The 27,329-nt window shown below is 42.0% G+C and overlaps 3 protein-coding genes across 7 annotated transcripts in view; 2 read left to right on the top strand and 1 right to left on the bottom strand.

Moving 5' to 3' along the window:
- LOC6596472 (protein sickie) overlaps window positions 1–27,329 on the top strand; it is a 215,444-nt gene that overhangs the window by 114,684 nt on the left and 73,431 nt on the right. For 4 of the 5 annotated variants that reach the window (XM_026987762.1, XM_026987758.1, XM_026987761.1 and 1 more), the window contains exon 3: window positions 1,733–2,139. In XM_026987762.1, coding sequence (XP_026843563.1) covers window positions 1,733–2,139 — 407 coding nt within the window. Of the gene's footprint in view, window positions 1–1,732; window positions 2,140–26,020; window positions 26,116–27,329 lie in introns of those variants that run through there. The other variant, XM_002021731.2, reaches the window with a different exon arrangement.
- On the top strand, window positions 6,674–7,988 carry LOC6596237 (actin-5C). The gene has a single exon (XM_002021734.2). It carries the CDS (start codon window positions 6,739–6,741, stop codon window positions 7,867–7,869), a length of 1,131 nt encoding a protein of 376 aa, XP_002021770.1. The 5' UTR covers window positions 6,674–6,738; the 3' UTR covers window positions 7,870–7,988.
- On the bottom strand, window positions 10,524–12,788 carry LOC6596473 (xenotropic and polytropic retrovirus receptor 1 homolog). Its single transcript, XM_002021732.2, has 5 exons — window positions 12,712–12,788; window positions 11,980–12,646; window positions 11,212–11,919; window positions 10,994–11,160; window positions 10,524–10,939 (listed from the first exon to the last, which is right to left on the bottom strand). Exons 1-5 carry the CDS (start codon window positions 12,778–12,780, stop codon window positions 10,586–10,588), a joined length of 1,965 nt encoding a protein of 654 aa, XP_002021768.1. The 5' UTR covers window positions 12,781–12,788; the 3' UTR covers window positions 10,524–10,585.

Raw genomic sequence — 27,329 nt, 5'->3', positions numbered from 1 at the left:
AAACAGCTAGAAAGATAAATGCAAAGCGATAACAAGCTTTCCTTTTTCTTCTCTAAAGAAAATTAATTCGAATTTATTATCTCAATTTGTAATGGAAAATGGAAGAAAACGGAGACCCCGCCGAAGATTACTTTCGCCAAAAAGCAAATGTTGACGACAGACTCTCGACGTCGAGGAAGGAAGATGTGCCAGTATCTTTCAGATGCTTTTGACGCGGCATTGAACTTGAACTTTCATGTTGCGAATACTTGGAGTTTTTCAATTGTTTGCTTAAAAGTTGGCTTCGATTTTCTATCTATTTTCTATCGGGGAAAAGTTATTACAAACTTTTGCGACATATAAGTTTTCCAGAGCTTTTAAACTTTAACCTCTTTTTGTCAACTCGTTAGATACTCGCACTGGCATATAGAAGTATCTTTTGCAGAGCAAATTGAGTGCACACAGCCGGGGAGTTCCGTTGGGGGGCCAGCCAGCCGGCCAGAAGCAGACGTTTGTCATTTGTCTGCCTGTCATGTCAGTTGTCAGGTTTGATTTTTTCGACATTTTCTGGCTTTTCTTCGGTTTGTTCTTCTATTCTATATGAATATATATCGTATGTACATATATATTTTTTAAATTGTTACATGACAATCCGCATGAACAACAGAGGGGGGCGGAGGGAGAGGGGATTGAAACAAAAAGACAAATTTGTGCAGCTTTTTCGGAAGCGCTTGCTTGTTGACAATATTTCATACGATTCCTGCCACTAAAAGAAGAGTCTCTGGGATTGTGATTGTGTTTCTGTGTGGGTTGAGTGGTTAGTCGTGTTGCCTGTCAACGAATGGAAGAGATTTTTGGGTCATGAATGGTACTAGTTTTTGGGGTTATTTGGAGATTTGTTGAGGTTTCCAAGAGGGAGTGGAGATGTACTTTGAGCAGGGGTTTCAGAAGATATTTAAGCTTGAAAGAATGCTTACCATAATATCTCAGAAATAATCAAATGAAATATACAAAAGATCCCCCAAAAAAAGGCTTCTTTGATTTCCAAACATTTTGGTAAGTTCCACAATCTTCCGTTAACCTTCCCTCTGCTTCCACTCCCGAACTAGATTGGTGCTTAAGATTAACCAATCATTTCCTAAAGTGTTTCCCATTTCCCATCGAAAGCTTAGAGAGAGCCGAAGAGAGAGAGCATCTTCCAGGTCGTGTTGTGTGACCCGTGTCATTCATCATTTCCATTTTCCATTGGGTGTTGACAAATGGTAGATGGGTTCTGGGTTCTCGGGATTGAAGTCTGAAAGTCGGTCTTTATCGGCATGTCAGTGGGTTTTTAGGAGCTCTTTTTCAAGACGTGTGCGTGAAGCAGTTAAAAAACGAAACCGTTCAAGCAAATTAGCCATAAAAAACGCATTTGTGTGCGCCAGAATTTTGGGGGGAATCGAATGACAGAATCACGACTCCGATGGCGCCTTGAAAGAACATTTCTGGAGGCCCAAAAAGAAGGCTATCTGATGCCCCAAAAGAACATTAACTGGCGGATAAAATAACGCCTCAAATTAACGGATAGAATAGCATCTCCAAAGAACGTTTTAATGATAGATTAAGTACCGGCAAAAGAAGGTTAAGCCTCTGGAGGATTTCCATTTATATTCGAGCTTTTTCCCAAGCGCTGAATCATCCTCTTAAATACCTTTAAATGTTGGAATTTTTCCCGAATTCATATCATTTCCATTTCGTTTCTCTTTCGTGGCAGTACGACAACGTCAATTCGTGCCTCCATGTGCTGCGCGGACAATCCGTTGGAGGCTTGGACAACATCACAACGAATGACATTTGTGCCGGCCGTCTGAAGGCAGTCCTTGCCCTTTTTTTTGCTTTGAGCCGCTTCAAGCAGCAGGCCAAGCAGACCAAATCGATTGGCGTCGGTTGTGGCAGCAGCGGAGGTGGCAGCGGCACAACCTCCAACACGGCCCTGTCTGGTGGCTCCGTTCTGGGGATTGGCTTGGGCGGGAGTTTGAGAGCTCCTGGATCAGCGGGAACATTACTCCACGATAAGAATCAACAGGAGCAACAGCAACAGCAGCAGAAACAACAGCAACAGCAGCAAACACCTCAACAGTTGGCGCAGTCTTTGGAAAACGGCAATGAGATGGTGAACCGGTGAGTGTAAAAAATGTTTGAGTATTTATTTAATTTAAACAATTTAAACAAAATTAAATGAAAACTATATTAAAATTCAATTAATTAAATTTTCTGGGAACTACAGCGCCATAGACGCATTTCTTGGGAACTATAATATGCACTGTAGCCACCTGGCGCCCTTTGGCTGCAAAATTATCAACTGTATAGCGCGCCAATCGGCAATAAATGGAAACTGAAATCGCCAAGTCCGCAACATTGCTCTGCAACACCCAGTTTAGTTTCATGGCGGCGAGCTTTCGTCAGCTATCAATAACTTCATATTAACCAACGAATGTTAACTAACCGTCAAACGCCACTGTTAATGATAACAGCTGTTAGGCCAGACATTTTCATGTCCACGAGGAAAAAATCATAGACAATATTGCAAAATATTTCTAAAAATTGGAAAGAAATGTAATAAGGAGTTTTATTATGATTGAAATTGTTTTGTAGAATTTATACGAGCTTTAATCTAAAGGAATTTTTTCAAGAATTTTTAATAACATTATGAAGGGATTTTTGTTAGGAGAATGCCGAGACATCTAAGGAAACTTTTGCCATTTGGAAAGCCCCATAACTCTAGGCTCAAGCAATCCTCTAAAGTATTTAATAATAATATTAAATAAATACGTTGATATAATACGCGTGAAATCTGACAAATATTAAGTTTGTAAGCGTAGTAAAATATTTACTAAAACACATGAAATGCCGAAAATGTTGAAATGAATAACTTTACAAATATTTTTTGAGATTTTTTAGTACTATATATGTATTATTTTGTTGGTATTTTGAATTAATTATATAGAATTATGTTTCCTTATTTTCCAAGTTAATTTATTATAATTTCTGCTGCTCTTAAAAGCGCACCTTTTTGTGACAGCAAGCACATGTTGAGCAAATCTCCCTGATTAACTCCGCATAATTCCATTTGACTCACGAGTAAAATTCCAGTCAAACTCCCGTAAAAATGGCGCCAGCCTCCCCAAGAAAAGAGAGTGGCCCTTCCCATTGTTCTTTTCGTCATTATTTAAAACTCCGAGCGCTTGTCAAATCCATCCAAGGAACTGCCGCTCCTGCTTGCCTCCACCCCCGAGCATATGGCATATCCAATGTCAGGGATTTCCTATGAATTTTTCTTAGACGCGCCATAAGATTTCCGGCTACGATTCGGTCGCGTTTTCCTTTTTCGCTTTTCCCCCCAGGAGGAAATTCCTAGCAAGTTTAATATGATTTATTGGTTTGTTTGCCGGAAATTACAGGCAGTTCTGGCTCTTTTCCTCACACCTCCGGCAACAGATGTCATCATCATCTACAAGAAACGGAATGAAAAATGCACGGGGAAAAGCAAACAAAAATTGGCATACTACAAAGTTAAAGTGAGGAAAAATCTCCGCTTCTTTTGGGGGGGAAAAAGTGCTTGAGTTCCTTTTGAAAAATTCAAAAACCTTGAAGACGTCCAAAATTAGAAAACTTTATTTGCCAGAGCAAATGTCTGGGGGGTTTTCTTCTGGTGTGTGTGTGTGTGTTTGCAACCCCTGGGGGAAATCCTTGGAGTTGCAGACAGGAAGCGGAAGCTTTTGTGTGGCTCATGCCTTCTGCCCGCCCTCCCGTCCTCGTTGGGGTTTTCTTACGGGGGGGAAAGCCCCGTCATCGTCGTTTAACTCTGTCGCTACGTGGCGGCAACCTTTCCCCTCTCTCTGCAGTCTTATGGATACATCCTCCTTCTATCCGATTTATATATGTATATATCTGTTTCCATGGCAATGTGTTGATGACTTTCACTGACTATGAAATTTAAATGCGTAACGGAAATGTTTTTCGCATTTGCCAAAGGAAATGCACTGAGAGGAAAATGTGTAGTGAAGCAAGAAGAATTCCTTGGAATACTTTGAATAAAGTATTATTTTATCTGAAAATATTAAAGATTGAGTGTGAAAAACGCAATTGAATAGTGAAATGTTTTGCCAGGTAGTCATAACGTATCTTAATTTTTAGGTACGTGTGCTGCGATCAAAAAATTTCGATGCCTTTCTACACAAATTATGTTCATTATAGTTTCTGGCTTAAGCCCACTGTATTCCAACATTCGATAGAAAATATCAACCTTTACTAGGAATAGAGCCCTTGTAACCATATAATACGTATACAAGGCATTACGCTCAATGTTTTCCTCATGAAATATGAGAATTTAACCTTAAAACACACACAAAATAAACCTCCAATATACATAATACATTTTTCCCCTTTTGGAAAGGTATTCCCTCTTCTCTCAGTGTTTATTCCCCCATTTAAGGACCCCTTTTTTCCCCCAGTGCCTGGGCGCTATGGAAATTTGGTCGAGCAGACGCATAAATAACACAGGATTTTTACAGCCGTCCTTGGGCCTACTTCATGGTAGGGCATCGGTGCACAGGCCATGCAGACCACGGCGCTATCCCAAGTTCATTTAAAGTTCCGCCATAAAACTTTCACTAGGGGAAAGCCGCAGCAGACTACAGGAAGAGGACTATAGCAGGCGACCATTACACGAACCGAGGCGAACCGAACCTCTCCGGAGAGAACGTTGTTTATAATGTCTGCGGTCTGGCGACCTAGACCTAGCCATCCTCGAGGGGGGCTCCGTTGCCATTAGCGAGAGTGTCGCCAAAAGCAACCCCCAAGGGGGAGGCCACAGATTTACCCAATGCAATATTCAAAAGCATTTTAAACGACAAAAGCAGCTGCTACATGGATTTTGGCGGAGGGCTTCGGCAATTTAATGGTGGTAATTCGCAAGTTTTATTCTTTTAAAGCAGAGATTCGTTTCGGCGGCAAGGCAAGGCAAGGCAACAACCTGCTACATGTTGCACTGACGCACATAATTAAAGAAAACGAAAGATTTTTCAGGCAACAGCTGAGGACGATGCCACATGGCATCCCATTTATAACTCCGCAAATTGCTTTACCAGACACATTGCTATTGCTGCAATATGCTGCCTGCTTCTGGTTCTGCTTCTGGTGCTCCCCCGAAAATGTATTTATATCAGTTGTAACCGAAGTGGAAAGCTTACCCTTCCCTTCCATGGGACATTCCCATGCACTCACCCTCTCGGTTGGGGGTTGGACAAGTCCTGCGTCTACGTGCGTATGTTCCTTGGGGTTTCCGTTCTCTCTAATTTGCCTGCATTTATGCGTGACCATGAAGCAGGAGGAACAGCAGGAGCAAATCCCCCATGAACCGTGGCTAAAACTCTTACTGGATTTAACACTGAGAGAAAGAATGCAAAGACGCTTAGATGCCGAAAGAATAGAAAGCTGGAAAGGTCTCTCAGAACAAGTTTATGGAATATGGACACTGTTTTCGCTAGACCTCGCTTTAGGTTGATCTTCTAAGAGAGTACGCGTTTAAGTAGAGTATATGAAGAATCAAAGAATCTTTGGATTGCATGAGATATCCGCATTAGAGAGAGAGTGTAGATAAAGGTAGTACATAGATTAGATCTTAGGGAGCAGTTCTTCCAAGGTAGACGTCATTCCTCCAAGAAGCTGCAGAGGAGGTAGAGATTTCCTTTGTAAAATCCACAGATATCTCGTATAGTTCTATATCTTTTTCCGTTCCAGTTCCTCAGTGTATCTCCAGTCTCCATCAAAATGCAATCCCCCGTTAAATCTATGGCTACTGAACAGCACATACACTCCACCCACTCCACTCCTCCGATTGACAAGTTGTCAAGTCCTTTCTGGCCAATACGCTCATGCATGCATCGTTTGTCCTTTACTCCTGGCTCTCGGCCTTTATTCTGGCTTAACTTTTGTTGTCCTGCGGGCTGCTTGGTTTTTTCCACATGGTCTGTCTTTCGGTCCTTTGTGTCCTGTGCGTATCCTCTCTGTCCTCTGGTGTGTTGTGTTGAATTTATAATTCCATTTGTGGTTTTAATTTGCTAAATGTGAAATTAATTTTATTCAATTTCGTTCGTGTGCGTGCCCTGCAGTCATTCGTTTAAATATAGATTTAAATTGAAAGAGAATGATGGTGATTGAGGATTGAGAGAGGCGCTAAAGGATTTAACAGAGTTGCCAAGGGGCTTGGAAACTGCTGGAGTGATAGTAACATTTTGTATAAGCGGAACTTTCTTCTATTTCTGCTTCAGAGCTAAAGCTTTCAGAATAAGCGATGCACCATAGACCTATAGAATCCTCTGGTAGGCTGTCAACCCTTTTTGCAGGGTTTCTATTCCCTTTCACAAGGTTGCTTTTCATTTCTTACCTTCTGTGATCGAATATTCCATGAATTTTGTGCAACTTAGCCATCCGTTACATTTCCTGTCAGGAAATCTGGATTTACTTTGAGTTTCGTTTGAGCTCAGTTCTAGTTGGGTCGTCTTTGAAACAAGTTCGTTCTCAAAAGACAAACAAATATATATTTTCTAAACACGCAAACGGGGAAAAAGTCTTACACACTTGATTATTTTCAAAGTTTCGTTTTAACACAAGCAAACAACAAAAACACAAAACGGTTAACCAAAGAAAAATTAATCAAAAGCAATAGCCTTATAAAATTCTCTCTAAATTCTCCAATTAAAAGTTCGTCAAGTCAAGATGTCGGACGAAGAGGTGGTCGCTCTGGTGATCGACAATGGTTCGGGGATGTGCAAGGCCGGATTTGCTGGCGACGATGCCCCACGAGCCGTCTTCCCGTCGATTGTCGGTCGTCCCCGCCATCAGGGCGTGATGGTGGGCATGGGACAGAAGGACTCGTATGTCGGGGACGAGGCACAGAGCAAGCGCGGCATCCTCACACTCAAGTATCCCATCGAGCATGGGATCGTGACAAATTGGGACGACATGGAAAAGATCTGGCATCACACGTTCTACAACGAGCTGCGAGTGGCCCCCGAGGAGCACCCCGTGCTCCTGACTGAAGCCCCATTGAATCCCAAGGCGAATCGCGAGAAGATGACCCAAATAATGTTCGAGACATTCAACACACCGGCCATGTATGTAGCCATTCAGGCGGTGCTCTCGCTGTACGCTTCTGGGCGTACCACCGGCATCGTCCTGGACTCGGGAGACGGGGTCTCGCACACTGTCCCGATCTACGAGGGGTATGCCTTGCCCCATGCCGTCCTGCGTTTGGATCTGGCCGGACGCGACCTCACCGAATACCTCATGAAGATCTTGACCGAACGGGGCTACTCTTTTACGACCACCGCTGAGCGCGAAATAGTGCGAGACATCAAGGAGAAGCTCTGCTACGTTGCCCTGGACTTTGAGCAGGAGATGGCTACGGCTGCCTCCAGCTCGTCGCTGGAAACGTCCTACGAACTGCCCGACGGGCAGGTCATAACCATCGGGAACGAGCGCTTCCGCTGTGCGGAGACCCTCTTCCAACCGTCGTTTCTCGGAATGGAGGCCTGCGGCGTCCACGAGACGACCTATAACTCCATCATGAAGTGTGATGTGGACATACGCAAGGATCTCTACGGGAACATAGTGCTTTCTGGCGGCACTACAATGTATCCGGGCATAGCCGATCGCATGCAGAAGGAGATCACGGCTCTAGCTCCCTCGACAATGAAAATCAAGATCATTGCACCGCCAGAGCGGAAGTATTCCGTGTGGATTGGGGGTTCCATTTTGGCTTCACTCTCCACCTTCCAACAGATGTGGATATCGAAGACAGAGTACGATGAGTCTGGGCCATCCATTGTGCACCGCAAATGCTTCTAAAAGACACCAAAGAAGATGCACTTTTATTCACATCAGATCAAAATTGATTTCGGCATAACGTTAGATACCTCGTCTTGTAGGTCACATAAAAATGAAATATATAGACTATTCCAGAAAAAGTCACTTTAGAAATATATTTTCTTGTGCTGAGGATTCATATCCTCTTCGGAGATCCATAGATTGATGTCTCTGGTGGCACGAAAGTTGCCACAATTATACAGATGTTCGTTCTCCAAACGAAATAGGTTCCATAGAAATCGCAGGGTTATATCACAAAGGGCTCCAAAAGTCTTGCAATTGTAGGGGGTAGCATGGTCCTGGGACACTAAAAAAATTTCTAGCATCCAAAAACAACGCAGCAGGACGTCTGCTATGATAATAAAGTAATAAAAGCTCTGAAATGAAAAGGAAATTTTGAATTTGGTGTATTTTTAGAGCTCGCAAATAACCAACAAAACTTTAAGGGCCTCACGACATGCAACTACACCTTCGCTCAAGGCATCAGACTTTTTTACGTATCTTTTGAAAGCATACGGCTGCTATCGGCTCCGATACCCATTACGGAGCTTACGTATAAATTCGTAAAAAATGTATATTGTTAAATATACCTACTGCTTGAGTACAGGGTTTACATGTAGAGCTGCGGCCCTTGCCGCTCGTTTTTATCTCCTTTTTGATTCTCTTTTTCGCGGACTGGAGGCAGGCAATTCATGCCTGTTGCGTGTGCATTGTATGCGTGTGGCCTGTGCCCGTGAGATGAGCTCTGCAAAGACATAAGCTTCGCCTCTCTCCCTCTTACGCACAACCCATATGTGGAGAGTCTCATTGTTAATGTTTTGAAGATTATTTGCGAGCTCTGTAACAATTCTAGTACCTTTCGATAAATGAGTTTCTCGCGTAGAAATTTGTGCTCCGCTGCAAATAAACCAAAATCGTTGCGCAAATCCCAAAACGAATGATAGACGGTCCATAAAAGGGCACTAAGTATATAGCTGTAGGTCCAGGGACTATCGAACATGCTCTGGTACTGTCCTAGAGCGATTGAAGGTTTCTTAAAAGATGTATTTTTGATCGGAAAGATCTTCCCTCACCATTTGTCTCCATTTGTATGAAGGAGAAGACAACCATAACTATGGTTAGACTGTACTTTAGGGCATTCAGGCCATACCAAATGGACTTGGAAGCACTCTCCTGGAATCTTCTCGAACATTGACACAGGCGGAACCAGGCAGGAAGGATGCGCAGCAGGAAAACCACATAGTCGGGCTCAAAATCAAAGGGATTCCCCAGATTGGCATAGTATCGCAAGCAGAAACGACACAGCATATAGTGATCCACCAGGCAAATGGTCAAGGAAGTAATTTGTTCGGACAACCAGAAGGCTGCAAAAGTCACATAGGAGAAAGGAGCCGCCACAATCCTGCCCAAAAGAGAAACGAGCCACATTCTGGCGTTATATTCCAAGATGCGAATGGGATTCAAGACCGCAGCAATGACTATTCCCAGAGGGATCAATGGAAAGTAGAAGGGCTTTTCCACCTCAAAGATTTCACGATGAAGAAAAGCCAAGGCGCAGAGGATCCAGCCATAAGCCAGCAGGCTGGCAATCAGCAGGACATCTGTGGGTCTCAAATGTTTCCTTGGATTCAGCTCAAAGATCAGCACATAATTGATGCCAACATTTTGCCAGATAAAAAGGTTTGTAGCCACCAAAAAGGTATACCAAATTAAGATGAAGGGTCCCCGATAGAGATGGACAAAGAGCTCACGAAATGTGGCATCTAAATCCAGAAAAATGTCTGAAAATGAATCGTAGATCAATGAATGATTTTCCAAAGATCGGTGCTATAGAACCCACATGATATCCCTGTCATGATAGCAGCGACAAAAAACAGACCCAAAAAAAGTCCTGCAAAGAAAACTCTCAAAGGATTTGGGGGTTCACCCAAAGGCGGAACCCTTAGCTTTGTCATGGCCTTGGCTCGATCTCCGTGGGCCAAGTACTCGATATAGAGATTCTCCACTTCTTCGATGAGATTATTGAGGTCCGTTTTGTTGACGAAGGGAGACGTTTCCACCACAGTTTTGTACCACAGTTGGCCTTCAGTGGAGCGGAAGTTCTTGTCGTATTTTTTGCATATTTTCCGAAACGCCGTTTGGTTCAGGGTCCTATAGTTTTGCAGGAGAATCAACATCAAGTAGAACTCACTGTAGGCACTGCGCAGACGTCGTGTGGCTTGCGGCTGCTGTTGTGGATCTCTCAGGTGGAATTGCCTCCCGCCACCGGCCTCGCGGAGGTCCGCAAGAGTGGCCTTGAACGATGTCTGCTTTCGTTGGGCTGCGGCTAGCTTTTCCTCAAAGAAAAGTTGAACTTTCACCATCTCTTGGGCGCAAGCGGTGAAGAACTCGTGTTTGACCTCATCGAAGTATTCATTGAGCAAAACCAAGGGATAATCTTCGAAGTCGGGAGCCTCATCGACACCATTCTGTATCATTTGTTTGAGGAGCTAAGGCGCAGGAGGCTTACGAGGTTAGGCTAAGAGGTTTAATGGAGGATCTGGTCCGCTCTTTTTACCTCATAGTTTACGTATTGCTCGCGCCATTCATTGACCATAAGCCGGTCCAAGGTTTGACCAAATTTCATTTTTCAGCTTACAGATTTCACAGATTTTATTTAACGATAGAGAATTCAAAGAGTGATGGACATAAATCGAATTTAAAAGTACTTTTTGTCAAGTCTGGGGCTTTCCGGATCTGGGGTCGGATGCCGAGACAGTCTGCTCGAAAGACGATGATCCGACTCATCCATCATTCGTTCCAGCAGGAGCTCTTCGGTGGGATTCAAGGCTGTTAGGAAAATGTCTCGAGTGGCTCGGAATTTTCCGCAATTATTTAGATGTTCGTTCTCCAAACGCAGTAGATTCCACACAAAGCGTCGCGTTATCTCGCAAAAGATGATCAAGGACTTGCAATGGTAGACCGTGAGCACATCGAAGTGGACTAAAACTATTTCCAGAATCCAAACGAAACGAAGGAGTGTGTTTTCCAGTATAGCAAAATAATAGAACCACTGCAAAATGCACGGAAATTAAAGGAATATCTTTTAAGAAGTCGGAGCTCCTACCTTTGGAAAGACCAGATTCTCACGCAGAAACAGATTCTCCCGTTTCCAGATTCGAAACAAGCCAAAGTCCTGCAATAGATCCCAGCCCAGAGAGTAGACACTCGTTAAGAGGGCAGTGGAGATGTACAGCCAGGCCCAGGGATTTTGAAACATGTAATCATATTTGGCTAAGGGGAAAAGAAGGTATAAAAATGTGAAATTCAAAAGCAAACCCTCACCATTTGTCTCCATTTGTATGGTGGAAAAGACAACCACCATTATCGCAAGACAGTACTTGGCGGCATTCATCAGATACACCTTGGACTTGGATCCACTGTCCCGGTAGCGTCTCAGACACTGGGCCAGTCGGAACCAGGCTGGCAGACAACGTATGACAGCCACTCCATAGTCGGGCTCAAAGCCGTATAAATTGTCCATCTTGTTGTAGTAACGGATGTAGAAACGGACTAAATAATAATGATCTACAATGCACAGAACCATCGAAGTCAGTTGATCGCCGACCCAAAAGTCCCCAAAGCCCACATAGAAAAACGGAGCAGCCAACACTCTCCCGAAGAGTTTCAGCAACCAAAGGCGCAAGGGAAAGTTCATGATCCGGATGGGATTGAGAAACATCACTGCCATGAGTGCCATGTATATCAACGGCAGGATGTAATACTCCTCGATGCCAAACTCATCGCTGTACAAGTATCCCAGGATAACGATGGTGCAGAGATAGCCAAAGAAACAGACTATTTCTAGGACGCCCAGGAAGCCCACATGATTCCTGGGTTCCACTTCGAAAATGAGGACATGATTGATGCCAACTTTTTGCCATATGCCCACATTGAGAGCCAAGTAAATTCCGTAAACGACGAGCATTATAGGGCCACGTAGAAGACTGACAAACATGAATTCGAATCCGGGTTTTAGGTCCAAGCTGAACCCTAGAAAAAGAAGGCGAGATATATCACGGGAAAGGGTCTTTGAGGTCTGCAAGGACTTACATGATATCACACTCATGACAGCACCTACAATGAACAGCCCTAGAAACAGACCAGCAAAGAAAACCCTCGTTGGCGAAGTCTTTTCACCCAAAGGGGGAACCCTTAGCTTGGCCATGGCCTTGGATCTGTCGCCATTTGCCAGATATCCCGTGTAGAGATCCTCCACGGATGTTACCATTGCCGTAAGCTCCGTGGTCCTGGCAAACTCAGCATAAAGAGCATTGTCATGGAACCAGGAAGCGCCCTCACTGGATCTTATGTACTTGTCGTACTTCTTGCATATCTTACGGAAGGCCGTCTGATTGAGCGTTTGATAGTTCTGCAGCATGATCAAGCTCAAGTAGAATTCAGTGCTGGCCAAACGGAGCTTCCTCTGGGACAGGGGCTTCCGTTGCCCCCCATCGTCCAAGTGCATTTTGCTCTTGGCATGTCCTAGGGGATCCCGATGTCGATCGGACACCAGAAACTGATACTTCAGGGTGGCCAGCTTTCGACGCGCCTCGGATATCTTTTGCTTGAAGAACTCGTTCACGCGATTCAGTTCCTCCAGGCAGGTGGAAAAGAACAGTGTCTCAAAGTCGTTGAAATAGGATTCAATCTCAAAGCTAGAGGCTTCCTTGGGATCGGGTGCATTCTCTGTGGCATCGCGGATCATTGCTTTAAGATCCTGCAGGGATATAGTGTTCATAAGGCGGAAAATGGTGTGCAAATTGATTCTTTCTGGGGCCTTACCGCGTAGTTCATGTACTGCTGACGCCATTCGCTGGTCAAAAGGCTCTCGAATGTTTTTCCGAACTTCATTTTGGCTCTAATGAATAAATATTTTCCTGCGAGATTTCTACTTTGAATTTCTACAAAGTTTTGATAGGAAATGAAACGTCCAGGGTCTTTATAGAACGGATAAGTTATAGCTCTCAGAAAGGATTTCTATGAATGGTTTTATTGAAACTGAAAACCTTTAGACTTTTAAAGATTAGGTAGCTTTGTCTCTGTACAATTTTCTACAGAGACAGACGAATTCCTATACCATTTCCCTTCTTCAGGCCTACTTTTCTTCATAATAGACATAGACAACCCTGCTCAATGATTATCTTTAATCAGGCGCCATGTTTACGCCCATATTTTCTATAAATCAAACAAAAATTGGCTGTAGAAATCCGTCGCCCCTGGAAATATAACCGTAGGATAGATGATGGTTCATCCCTTTCGAGTCCCTGCTCGCTTCAGATATTTCTGTCTAAAGGATGGGAATTTCAAATCGCTCTGCAAAGGATGCTCATCTCTATGGGACGAGGACTCTTTCTACCTTTTTCCCCGAAGGATGAGCCACTCTTTGCCATTGTCCTCGCGGACAGACAGAATCCACGCGCAAATTCTGACATGCGTTTCCCTTTCCCATATTCTGCCACCATTTGACATTTTTCGCCTTTGTTTTCGAGCGTCCGCCGTCCGCAAAAACTCTACACAGACCCTGCCACAGAACTCCTTCTCCTGTGCAGGCTTTAATGTATTCCTGTTACTCGTTTTCCCCCCTGTTTTCCGCTCGGTTTTCAAGTGGACATCATTTTGAAGTCGACTGATTTTCAGGGTATTATTAAAAATTCGCTCGGCAAAGAGGGGTTGTTCGTTCTTTCGGTGGCGCCTCAAATCAACACCCACAATTCGATTCGATGTAGCAGTGTGGCTGCCACAGCCACAGCCATTAGTCATAAGAAAAGAAAATTGGGGAGCAGAAAAATGTCGTCTACAGGCATTCGATGGATGAGTGAGTGGGGGAACCCCCAGGATGCCCTTTCCCCACAATCGTCATCATCAAAGCAGGCATTCATGCTGCCTCCACTGCTGCCCCTCTCTGTCTGCCTCGCAATGTGAAAAATGTGAAACAATTGCAACGATGATTACTTTTTCCAACAGTTTTCCCCTCCCCCATCCAGCAACAGTTTTCCCTCCTCTCGCTGTTGTTGTTGCTGTTGTTTGGCCGTAAAGGAAAATTGAATTGCCAGCAGTGGGCGGGCCATGAAGTTTGTCTTGCCCTCGGGGGACTCTTTTGGCCATCCCCCGTCTGGCCGAGCAGAGAACCCCCCTTGGAACCGCAAATGAGAGACAGATGAAAAACAGGTGAAGCCCATAATTATATGCTAAATACTTCGGGTAATTAACTCCCTTGGGAAAACATTAACTATTTGAAGTACTTGATTAACGTCGGGTGATGCTGATGAAGCCCTCTATAAATTCTGGAAGCTGGCTAATAAACGGAACCAAACCGTAAAACGGAAAGTGGCAACATGTGCAAAATATTCTCCCAAAACCAGATCCATCCATCAGTCACGCAGTCAGCCAGTCAGTCAGTCAGAGTCTCCTTCAAACCAGCAGAGGAAAACGAAAACGTTGCTGCCATGTCAGCAATGTTAGCTTTATTTTTTTAGGGATACCCTGTAGTTTTAGGGAGGATTTTAAGACTAGATGAGGCCATAGGGAAGCAAGGAATGATGCATATGATGATGGACTATAAAAGAAGATATAATTCTAAGTTCTTTTGACTTTCAAAGAGATATTTAAATGTGCCTCGACAAAAACGTTCCAATAATTTCTTAGATGGTGTTTTTAGTTCTTAGTGTTTTTAAAGGTAATATCTTGCAGATATTTTAATATAATCTCAATTAAATCTTCCTTCCTTCGTTAAGGAACATTTTGAAAGGAAAATCTGAATAAATACACTAGCAAATATTTCCTTAAGAGTGTATTTATTTCCCAAGCTCTTCGACGCCCGTACCTACTGGGTATTTTCGTGCTCCAAACACTTGACTGTCCTTTGCCCTAATGTCCTTTTTTATGTGGTTTTTCCACGCTGGACAACAATAACCAGCAGGCAAATAAAAATATTTGCATAGACAAACCGTTGAACAATTGAATAGACGACGGGAAAGTGAACATTTCTCATGGCAGCTGGGGATAGGACACTGGTCCTGTGGGTGGACAGGGTCTAGGCGATCCTAGGGGATATATAAAATGAAAAGTAAACATTGCAATGTCCGCCGTTTTTTGCCATTGAAATGATAAAGTGCCAGAGCGACTCCCGCGCACTCAAAGGAGGAGTAGGAATCGCCACCGAAAGAGGAGCAGGACTGGAGCAGGACAGGGTACTGGACTTCCTCTCTAAACGAAAACTCCCCCGCCTGAAAGAGTAGTACGATACGAACACGAAAGGCAATAAAATGCATGCTTAGTGTTTTTGCAACATCAGGGGGGGCTTAATGGCATTAGTATGGGGCGCCACATCGCTGGGTGGAACATTCAGTCTGGAGCTCCCATCTGGCAGCCCGCATATCCGTATGTTTTGTGTGGCAACTCGAGCGAAAGCCTTTTCATGGTCTTTGGATTTGTCTAAACAAAGATTTATTGGATATAGTTTTACTTTTTACTTTTCGGGCAGGAGTGCAGGCAGGTTGTTTATTCTTTTCGCTTTTAAGTGATTGTAGTTTTAACCACTTTTTTGGGGGGTGAAAGTGGTAGATGGTTTTAGAAAGTGTTTGTGGAGGGTACTAGAAGTTTTTGTTTTGATATTTTGTTAAATAAAAGCTAGTGAAAGGGAAAACATCAGTTGTTTAAATATTCCATACCTAAGAGAACTGATTACTTTGCTATTGACAAAATTCTTAGATATGAAGAACAATCAAATATTAAAAATGGCACACTTTAAAGCCCAAATGATAGAGATATTCCATTAGACAGGCCAATTCCCCATTCCCCTAATCTCTGAAAATAATCTATCACCTTCTTTTACCGCAATTCATCTTTCAACTTTGATTTAATCTCGAATAATACAATTAATTAACATTAATATGCTAAAAAGCCACTCAATCACAGTCTTAGCTCCACAAAAAACCAATCTTTATAGTCGTGACATTAACACGAACACTAATTGCAATCGGAAAAAACAATATCTTACCCATAATTTTCATTTCATTTGTAAAAGTTGTTTGTGGATAGTTCCCCCGGACTCTGCGCTTTTTTCCCGCTTAATCGCGCGAGTGGCAACTTTCATTGCCGCCCACTAGAAAAGAAAATCCACAATCCGAAACACACCCAAAACTTCAATTATGGCCCCCGCCCCTGCCCTGCTCTAATGCCAACACTTTCAATCCGCAACTCGTTTCGGCCATTCAATCATTTTGGCAATTTCGAATGAATTCGGGGCGATACATCGCACATGCTGGTAATTGCAATCATCTTTCGACACGCTGCACAACATTGGGTGCCGGCCCGTGCATTGGCAATAAACTTCAGGTTCAATAATGGAAAAACGAGCGAAAAAGAAAGCCTTTTGGCACGGAGACAACTGTATACCCTTACGTGAGAAATTTCGGTAAATGAATGTGTCTATTGATACAGATTGGAGCTTTATATTTCGTTAACTTACGTTTCGATCCAAGTAGAAACGCAGAATAGCCGAGGTGCGCTCCTGCATGACGCGTGACACATGCATATGCATGGATGAAACCGACTAGAATTGTTGTGAACACAACATACAAATAAGATATGCTATATTGACTGTACTCTTCCTTTCCATATATACATATGTATCTGTTTCCAGTTAGTAGATAATTTGAGCCTTCTTTTGTGCTCAGCAAACATCAAACCATAACATGCATACCCTCGCCAGAGGAGAGAATATAAAAACCAACACGAAACTACGTCTTAAACTACATTGAATAAGTCGGAGCCAGAGTTGGAGTCTCTCGGAGTGTGCCTGATCGGCTTAGTGTCAAAACGAGTTTCCCCCAATTGAAATTAAGCTCAATGATTAAACAATTTTACTCAACTACTTTGATCCCCTGCTCGTATCTTTTCTTTTCTCTACTTTGCGACATTTTATGTGGCACGAAACTATGTATTTGTGATAATTGCTTACTTTGTTAAATTGCCCTGCGATTTGTTTGCGGGGCCAGGCAGCCATAACTTTGGCCCCCGACGTTAATTGGTCGTTTTTTCTGTTGAGTTGGTCCCCCCGAGTAGGGGGGAGCCGGGCGACATGTGCATTGAACTTCAGAGATCCAGAGCGCCCGCCAACTCGGCCCCAAGAGCCAGGCTAGCCAAGTATTTTTAGACCAGACAAATGCAGGAGGCAGCAATAGAAGAGAAAAGAGGTTTGCGGTCTAACTTAATTTGATTTTAAATTTTGAAATTTGAATTTGGATTTTTGGCCGCCAAATTAAGGGCCGTTAGGTCCCTCTTGCTCTCTTTTGTTGGGATTTTTTTCTCTATTTTGTGATGGGAGATCCTCTTTTGTGGAGGTTTTTTCCCTTGCCACAATGTCCTTTTTCAGCTCAACAATGTCCCTAAATTCCATACTCACTTACGTTTGCTGGCAACATTCACTTTGTATGGGCTAGACGCATGTGCCGTGAAATCGAGCAGCATTGTTCCTCAACATGGTGCGGATTCAGCAACATTTTGAATACCCTGTGGAAATGGATGCTCTGGAGTTAAGAAAATGTTTGTCATCTAATGCACCAATAAGGCCAAAACTAGTCAGTTTCTGTTGAAAAGATATTTCAACGATATTTTGAAGGTTGTGGTCTTCTTACAGAAACAAAGTATGGGTATCGGGGTCGAGATATATTCAAAAGACCCTAATCATATGCAACAATATGTCTAAAACATAACAATCTGAGATAATTTCTATATTAATTACGTTTTAAAACAGCTTGGGAAAACAGATTCTTCATTTATAACGAAATAGGGTATACCTGTGCCCAAACTCCGGTTGACATGACATTCCATACTCACTTACGTTGCCACTGTTTTTTTGTTGACCTTTTTTGTTTAAACCTTGCTATGGCTAAATGTTCTATACAGCTGGGAATATTCGACGGAAGATCAAAAGCAAGGAATAAATAAATTAGAAGTTGAAGTCGTCAGTATATTTACGGTATATTTTTTAAACGAGACGGCATGTTTCGGTATATTTCTGACGGTCGGACGGTATATTTTATCGATAAGTCCCACAGTTTTTCAACGGCTTTTGCAGCGTCAACAGCGTCGCGCGCGCGTTTGGTTGTGGATTTTTGCTTGTTTGTTTGTTTTCATCGGGAAATACGTAAAACACGCGTAAATAAATGGCGGCAAAGCTAAAAAGCGTGTGAAAAATATTGATTAACGAGGGAAATATCCCCAAAAAGATTGATTAATGAGAAATTATCAAGGAAAAGTTGGTTTCATGAAAAATCTTGATTGAAGAATTTGATTAACGGGAAATAATCAGAAAAAAGTGCCAAAAAATAATGTGAATGTGTCAAGTGGTAGCGGATATTTTTGAAGAATTTACTGCGAATAACGCATATACTCGTATAAAAAGTTTGTTCTCATGATGTGCCCCAATCTGTTGCATACTTAATAGCTTTGTCTGATTATAATCATCAGCACCGTACTCACCATCTCTGGGTATAATTAACGCCTTATCGCATTGCACACAAATTAAAAAGGCTTAAAAGCAGACAGGCTCCAGGGCCCAAAACTGTGGCCAAAAACCAGACAATGTATTCTCCCTGGACCACCATCCTAGAGATAAAAGTCGTGCGTTATTTATAGTATCGTATCTCTCCCCACCATAAAAAAACTGCATTCATGGCGGCGTTTGGGGACCCAAAGTTTTTCTGAAATGAAAAAAAAGTTGCCTGAAAGTTGAGTTCTACATTGTTTGAAATGAGAATTTCCTTAATTTTTGTGGTTAGTGAAAGTGTGGTGGGTGAATGTGGGATGTGCATGATTAATTTATGAAGATTTAATTATTTAGAATTTTTGCATGCAATTAAACCGGTTTTTAAGGTGCTTCACGTGATTTTTGGATCAGGAGAGAATCCTAAAGAAAATGTGTGGATGAATTATGATGGATTTTAATTTATTTGTATGCGATTTCTGGAAACTCTGGATGAGTCGTAGTTTTTAGAGATGTCTTATGATGAAATTGTATGCTTTAATTTTGATATTTTGGTCATACAAAGGCCTATGTTAAAGTATATCATATGATGATCATAAAAGATAGATTTCAGACTCTTCTATGATTTTTCTAAAAAATATTTATACAATAATCCCTTGGATTTCTATCAATTTTCTCCTTTATTTTCCCCACTAGCCATCTCGTAGACATCTCTCCAATCTCTAAGCGAAATCATTCATCCCAAAAACCATCCTAATTTTGTGGTCAAAGTTGAACGAACCGATAAAAATCCATAGAAATTTCACAGACTATCATATCTCAAGCCTTCCTATCCGTATCAGCCACTTCCTCTGCCCGATTCCACCCCCATTTACCACCTTTCCGAATGACTGACTCGAAAGTTCTAACAATTTAAAGAAAATGAGAGTTTGCAACAGAGTTTGCTGCCAGAGTGTGCCCCCCGTCAAACGGTAGGTAATTAGTGGCAGACAATGGATAGACATCCAATCCAGATCCAGAGAGACGGACGGGGTGCTAATCTTCATTGTCATCGGTGCTGGGATCACAGATGCTGCAGAAGGCTGGTTCTCAACCGGTTTTTATGTGTGTCTTTTTTCGAGGCGCGTGTCTTCAATTAGTCACCGCTACGAATCGGTTTGGGGCGCTCGCTTCAGAGCTTCTTCAAGCGCATTCGCTTGATTCGCTTCCATTCCCTAATTTAATTTTATTCAAGTGGCAGCTGAGACCAAAAGGATTATGCTTCCTTCAAGCAGCAGCAGTAGCAGCAGGCACTGAAGCTAATTATGGTTGAGCCACAAGTTGAGCAAACACATTCCCCAAAGAACATTCTCGGAAGGAGTCTGACTTGGGGACTCTCTTTCAATTTTCCTCCTCAAGCTCTGCCATTGACATCTGACAAACTGACAAGCGGGTAACAGGCGCTGTCAAAATCCTGTTCTACTCTACTCGTAAAGGGAGCATTGAACCCACCACTCGAATCGAACTCTAAATCAAAATCGAATCCAAAAGCCCCTTCGCAGTCACACACTGGAAATCTGAGATATCAGAAAGCAAGCTGTCAAATTATCAAACAGAAGCCGAGACGAGACCTAGGGAAGGGGTGTGTGCCAGCCACACCATAATGTAAAATCAATTGCGGAGGGAGGTACGGTACGTGTACTCCTTTGGAGGGTACTCCCTCCCACAGCATTGAGTAATGATAGGGGCCCTCTGTGTGCCTCAAGCGTGTGAATGATCTCTCTGAGGGAGGAATGAATAATCTCTGAGGTAGCAGACAGACGGAGGAAGCAATATTTATTATTAGTTGATGGAGTTGATGGCCGCGTTCCCCTAATGATTTAATTATGATAATGCTAATGGCCAAAGGGGGTTGGAATCGTAGGGTAATATACACAAATGCCATGAAATTCATAGAGGTTAAGCATGACAATTAGGGAATATGACAATTATATGGCATTGGAATTCGACAAACGAATTATGAAATAGTTTTGAGAGTTTTTTTTAGAAAAGAAGATTAAAATAAACTTTAATTTATTTTTGGCCCAAAATATGGATAATTCCGTGTAAACTTAGTTCAACAAACTCCTAACTTTCGAACTCTGTAAAACCATACAAGCTCCAACTTTCAATGCAATTATTTATGATTTATGGCTAACAAAAGTCCATAAAAAGTTAACTACCAAAGCATCGCATACCCTAACTCAATTTACATTACCATTACGAGTATTTGTATACAATCCATCATTTGCAATGTCTTTTTTCCATTCTAATTTTATGCAAATTGCTTGACAACAATTTTTTTTGCAAAACTCTGTATATAGACATGAAGTTGGGCAACGTTGCATGCCCCATACCAGACCATATAGTATTGTTCGAGAGAGACCACCCAGGCAGATGGTTTCCCGTCATTTTTATTAAGAAATACTTATGGTATATTGAAAATATTGATTATCTTGATGCGTTTCTTGTCGCCTTGTCAATTGGTTAGCGATCGAGATCCCCCACCCAGACAGAGCTCACGGAAATGTCAATTGAAAACTTCAAAAGACACGAACGATTATGAAATATTGTACGAGTATATATCTGATTTATATGCAAGATGTAGGCCGCACCTCTTCCATTGATCTTTCGGGTTGGCGGCGTCCCTTTTGCCTTTCCAGCAATTAATTGGTTGACTGGCAACAGACTCGGAAAAGGGGTTAAACGCTCGGGAAAAACAAATGTCACTTTGAGTTACCCAAAAAAAATAAAAGCTAAACTGCGAGAAAAACATTTAAATCGTGGCAACCTACCTAGGCATTTGCCCTCCTTAGCTGCCACCATCTCCATCTCCCCACTTCTGCTGCTGCTGCTGCTGCTCCACCTTCCTTCATTCAATGCAAAACGGCGTGACAAATTGTTGATTTGCTCTGACATACATATAAAAGAGAAGAAAAATACTTTTGTCTTTGGGTTTTCCTTTAGGATAGGTACCTTCTAGTCGTGGGGATGGAGGGTAGATTGGTTTATGAGAAGTGTTGGTTGTTTGAAAGAAAATATACCAAGAATACCCTACACAAGGGAATGCAATAGTCTCCATAGCCGAAGCATGCGTTTGCCCTCTCCTACTTACCTTTGCTTTCCCGAACTATATCTTTGGCAAGTTACCATATGAAGGTGATCGATCTCTTGCAATTTCGCACCTTATTTAAACAGGCCAGAGATCGTAGATGATGCATCACGCGTTTTTTCTCCCACTCTCTGTCATGTCATAAGATTGAAGATCAGTTTTGTCGTTCAATTATCAATATCAAAGTCTAGTTTTCGCACATTTCGAGCATAAATGGGTTTAAAGCAGATTAAAGCTTTGTCTAATATTGTTAATAAGTGAGTTTGCCGAGTGCCGTAAGTGGATACAGTAAGAAAACAAACAAAAATATTTAAATACAATTAAAATTGAATTTATACAAAAGTGTGTGTCCAAGAAACACATTCATTCTAGAGGGTATCTTCCAGTCCTCACACCTGACCCCACTCTTATTTGTCTCTTTTTCCTTTGTTTTTCCACTTTGTATATTTAAGCGGAAGCTAAAAGACTCTTTTCAACTTGATTTCTGCTCCATAAACTTGTCTATTTTCGTTTGGGTCCCCACTGCTCGCTGGAGCGCGAAAGGCAATCCCCTCATCTGTCCGCGCTGTTTCCACTATACAGAAATCCACCCGCTCCTCCTTATGGGTTCCCCTTCTTGCATGTGGGGGGATTTTTAACAAAAAATTTGGAGCAGCACGTGCATTTGCACGTTTTGAATTTGTTTCCCTCCTCTGTTCTCTCTCTGGTGCTGCTTATGGCCTCCGTTGTCTATACGGCTCAGCTCAGCCTTTTGTTTATATTTAGATGGAAGTACTTTTTTACGTCGGTTTCAAGATGGGGATTGAGGCGAGGACTTGGGGGAGGTACTGGGACTCGTGTCAGTTTTTTTTTTTGCCATAAATCTCATCAGAATTTATTTGTTAAAGCCAAAGACGAAGTTGGGGTTTTTGATATGCATTGCATGTGCGCTTTGAAGCGCCACACTCTAGAGTTTGGTGATAGGGAGGGAGTTCCACAGTTCCAGCGAGTGATTGAACGTTTGCATTGTTAGATTTATGGACCGAGACCGAGACGACGAATAGCCCAAGACAATGCCAACAAATCCAAATGAGTTACAAGGTTCTGGTCAGGGATCAGGAACAAAGAAGAAAGAATTTTTTGGGGAGTGTATATAGCACCTCTTGGACCCCGTATCCCATTAATTTGCTGTGTGAACTTCCTTTCAAAATTGCATTCTGACAACCTTAGAAAACCCCCCTAGACACAGGCCCTTTGTTATTTATCCCCCTCTTAGGCTATTAGAAACTTCTGTTTCGTGACGAGAACAATTCCTATGGCTATTATTATATGGTTAGCAGATTGTACACTCAGAGAAAAACTCTTCCTAGAATCAGGCATCTAAAGAGTATAATTTCATTTTAGAATATTTATTTTTCTCAGTGCAATATCAGATACATGAGTGTGTGTAACTTTAACTTTTTGCCACTTCTTTGCTGCATATTAAAATAATTTTCCCTTGGCCAACTTGGAGGCAAGATTGTACGTGACTAAACGTCAATTTCCACTCTATCGCTCTGTCCCTTTGGCTATGGAAAATGCATTTTCAAAAACCGATTTTAATAATTCCTTCGAGCGCCTCCTTGGGCCTCCTCCACCTCCCCTCGAGTATGTGGCGGCATAGATAAGACCTGAGTAAACTTCTCTCCTAACCCCCCGGCCTTCTGGCCACTTTTTATGCAGTGTGCAAAAAGTGCAATGCTCTGATAAGAATATCAGCTTGTCCTTCCACTCAAAAGTTTCCTCAACTGCAGGGCCGTCGGCATTTTAAGTGTGTCAAAAAAGTTACCGCTTCCAAGTTGTGTACGTGATATTCCCTGAATCGAACGATTAGTTATAGGATGTATAGAGAATGGCAGGAGGAATGGGATGATTGGTCACAGTATTGGAAATTATTTGATGGGCAATGTAATAAAGAGTTTGCGTCAACGATGGTTTCCGAGGGTGGTTGAGGCTATGAAGTGGCTTGTGATTCGTTTCTGAAGAGCATTTGAAGTAACTAGGGAATTCGAGACGATTACAGTTTGTTTGAGAGTATGTTTAAGTGCTTAATCTTCAGGAAATTGGCATAGTAATATACCGATACCCTACACCCGACACTAGGGCATACAAAGGTGTCCATAGCCGAAGCCTGCTTTCGGTTTTTGTTTTCCTCACACCCTCTCTTTCTCTTCTTAATCGGTCTGAACTTTATTTCAAGAGCAGAGCGCATCTTCACTGACAAGTGGTTACCATGTGGGGGTGAGGAGCTCTCCCGAGCTCCCTCTCTCTGGCTCTCCTTGTGTTCGGCAGCCAACGCAGCTGGGCAGCTGTCACAAGAGCGATCTCTAGCAATGTCGCACCTCACAGAAATATACCTTCTCTCAATGCGCAGCGGTTGAATTTAACCGTTTCTTTAATCTTATTTAAGGAGAGTATTTAAGAGCAATAATGACCATGCCACATTTTATTTCGTCTATATTGCCCACGTCATCTTGTGTGAAAAGCCTAACCGTTCTTAAGTGTTCATTCAACAAATTTATACCATTTATCCCGAGAGCCAGAGCCCTGCACAATGTGCATAGATTTGTATTGATACCCGTTTCGCTTCCTGTTCCACATTCTCTCCTTTGGTTCCAGCTACGCCTGTCAGGCACTTCATGCCCCAAAGAGCCATACAAGTCGAGACTTGAGTGACAAACAACAAACAAGCAACAACAATTTGCAACAATTTATGAAAATTATGCAGTCGACAGACGAGAGGCGACAACGACAGTTGAGTGGTTTTTGCCTATGGGCAGAGTCTAGATCCGAGGCAGAGCAGAGAGTCTGTGGTCTGGGAGTCTTGGTTTCTATCGTCTGTTGATTGTCGTAATTGTTGCTGTGACAGTTTGATTATGCAACTGTGGCAAACTTTCAATAAATCACATAAATTTACCCATAAGTCAAAACGTGGAAGAAACGAACTGACAATCCCCTGTGCACGTGTCGAATCCCTCGTTACATTTATCGTATCGAATCCCAGCCCTGTGTTCCCATTACATTTTACGACAAATTGATTAAGCTTGAAGTTCGCACCCTTAACGTAGCTTTACGAAAAAATATGACCACTTTTAGAGCATTTAGCAGGCACTTGAAAAATTCCGAAAAAGCAAGGAATATCCCCCTTTCAGTGGGACGGCAGGACGGCAGGACGGCAGCCCAATCACGTGTCACGCACACGTGCGTATTATTTACACGCAATATTTCCTTTGTATTTCGGTGGGCTTTTTCTCCATTTTCCATTCGTGTAATTGAAGTTATTGATTTTCATGTCAAGCTTTGTTTCGAAAAAAAGAGCAAAAATTCTGGGCGGAATCTTCAAGCTGGTGTACACCCCTTAGATGCTTTTTTTGGGGTTTCTATCCCTCGATTAGCCGCATCGGCAGCAGCAGTCATACATCAAAAACAAATGCCGGAACGTCTGGTCTTCCGTTCCCCTGGTTTGCACGGAAGTTGCAAATATGTTCACTTAATTGCATTAAGTTCTCGTTTCAACCCCAGTTGTACATTTGGGTTAAGATCAAAGTGCTGTGCAAACATTTCGTTGCCGTTTTTGGACATCCCAAAATGAATTACTCCATATTTTTTTTCGGGTCGAGGGCGTTGCCACCAGACATTTGTTTGATTTGAGTCCATTTTTGCCTCTGGTTTGGGCATTTTTCTCCCCCAAAAACTTAATTGCAAACTAATTACACAAAGTAAATAGTACGCTCGGGGGTCGACTTAGTCATAATTAGTGTGAAAATGGAATGTTTATCTGATTAAATTGGAATAATGGAGAGTGAATGGAACGAAGAATCGGACGAGAGCGTGTCCCTAAATGAGTTGGGGGTACTATTAGCTTTCAGGCAGGCAATGATTTGATTTTGCGGAATGTTTTAGAAGGGATATTGTTGAAAAACCATTGGTAAAGCCGTAGAATTTTATATAAATCTATAAATTTGATTAGAGTAAAGGAAAAACGGTCCTAAGAAGCCATTAATTATGCAACATTACCATAAAAACATACAAATTCCAATACCTTTAAAATATTTTTTGAATACTATTTACTCGATGACAAAATATTTAAAGTTACCAAAAATATTCGAATAAATTTAACCTATCAAAAGAATGTTTATAAAACGCGACAAATATTTATAATTATTTACTAAACGTTCCATCTCTTAAAATAATTTTTCTTCCCTGAAAAGATTAAAAACTATCAACAAATATTTTTGTATAAGTCTTAAACGCAACAAACAACTCAAAAAATAAAAACACCACACAAATCTTCCAATAAAAATTTCCAAGCGAAAATAAACCTCAAAAAAAACATAATGTAAGAAAAAACAACTGAAAACCACAGCTAAATCAGTGCCAAAGCAGCATCTAAATGCCAAAATCAACTTAGTTTTTAAACTCAATAAATTAACAACAAAAAAAAAAAAAGAAAAATGGGCAATACATCGTCCTCATCATCGGGATCGCATGGTGGGGGCAAGAGTTCACGCAAATGTCGAAGTCTACCCAACTCTCCGGATGTCAGAAGGTAAAACGTTTTCGGTATTTTTAAATCATACCATAGATTTTCCAAAGAAAATGTCATTTGCTTTGGGGCCGCACTAATGAGTATCATTATGCGTACGAAAAGCATTTGAATTAAGCCGAATGTCAGCACAATAAATCAGGAGAGCACTCCTACCATGAATCAGAAAAAAAAAACAGAAAACAAACTTCCACAAAATTTACGATAATTTCCCAGATATTTATAGAATGGATTCAGAGCTTTCCCACTCCATAAATGTAGTGTTTTTCCTTTTTCCGGGGCGTCTGTGAGGCTAATGGAAATGACATTTTGTGGTTTCTTCTCAAAGATGTATGCCGGCAAGTGCAAATTTTCCCAGCTTTTCTTCTACTTCTCAGAGTGAAGGAACGATTCATAATTAATGTTTGCTCTATATCTTTGTTTGTGGTTTGTCTTTAAATATTTCTTGTGTGGTTTAATGTTATTCCATGTCTGGAGGTGCCGAAAGAAACACCAGAATACGATGCAACACGCAACTGAACTGTCTCTCGCGGAACCAGAACTTCAATGAAAATCTTGGCTGCCAGCCAGACGAAATGGCTTCTACATATATAAATATTCCTGGAGCCCTCGAGTTTGTTGCCCTATCTTTTGCCTCACATTACATAATCATCAGTGATCGTTGGAAATATTATTCAGAAATATATCAAAGTGCATTTATGATAGCAACACCCCCTGGAAAATGACGCCCAAAAACCAACCACCATATCGAAAAACCTTTCATTTATGATTGAAATGGTGTGACACTTACTCGCTCTCTCTCACTCTCTCTCCCTTTCTGGTTCTCCCTTCGTCCAGAGTCAATAAATAAAACATTTGCCGAAAAGTTGCATAATTGAAAAGGAGCGGAATCCAAAACCAAATGTTTGGGCATCCCGTCTGGTGCTACTTATCGGAAGGCACAGGGCACAGGACCACCCTTCGAAAACTCCCTAGGAACAACCCCCTGGAAACACACACGCATGGAAAACCCCAAATAAACAACACAGAATGTTGTCAGCTGCATTTGGAATTTGGTTTTTGGGTGTGAAAAATGATTACAGAGGCAGATACTATATCTGTGATGCAAGGAAACAATTTGGAAACTAACTCTAGATGACTAGGAAGTGAACTTAGAGACTGAATGGAGATCTTCATTGAAAGAGGAGATTAACTAACGAAAAACAGAACTTAAATCG

This window comes from Drosophila persimilis, unplaced genomic scaffold (genome assembly GCF_003286085.1).
Source record: "Drosophila persimilis strain 14011-0111.01,24,50 unplaced genomic scaffold, DperRS2 tig00000124-arrow-pilon, whole genome shotgun sequence".
In the NCBI taxonomy this organism is placed as follows: Eukaryota; Metazoa; Arthropoda; class Insecta; order Diptera; family Drosophilidae; genus Drosophila; species Drosophila persimilis.
This window is presented reverse-complemented; position numbering and strand designations above follow the sequence as displayed.

Bases quoted from the DNA above. Each gene is read 5' to 3' on its own strand.
- LOC6596237 (XM_002021734.2), top strand. From the start codon at position 6,739: ATGTCGGACGAAGAGGTGGTCGCTCTGGTGATCGACAATGGTTCGGGG.
- LOC6596473 (XM_002021732.2), bottom strand. From the start codon at position 12,780: ATGAAGTTCGGAAAAACATTCGAGAGCCTTTTGACCAGCGAATGGCGT. The intron at 12,647-12,711 runs GTAAGGCCCCAG...ATATCCCTGCAG, and splicing joins AGCAGTACATGAACTACGCG to GATCTTAAAGCAATGATCCG. The intron at 10,940-10,993 runs GTAGGAGCTCCG...TGCATTTTGCAG, and splicing joins AGAATCTGGTCTTTCCAAAG to TGGTTCTATTATTTTGCTAT.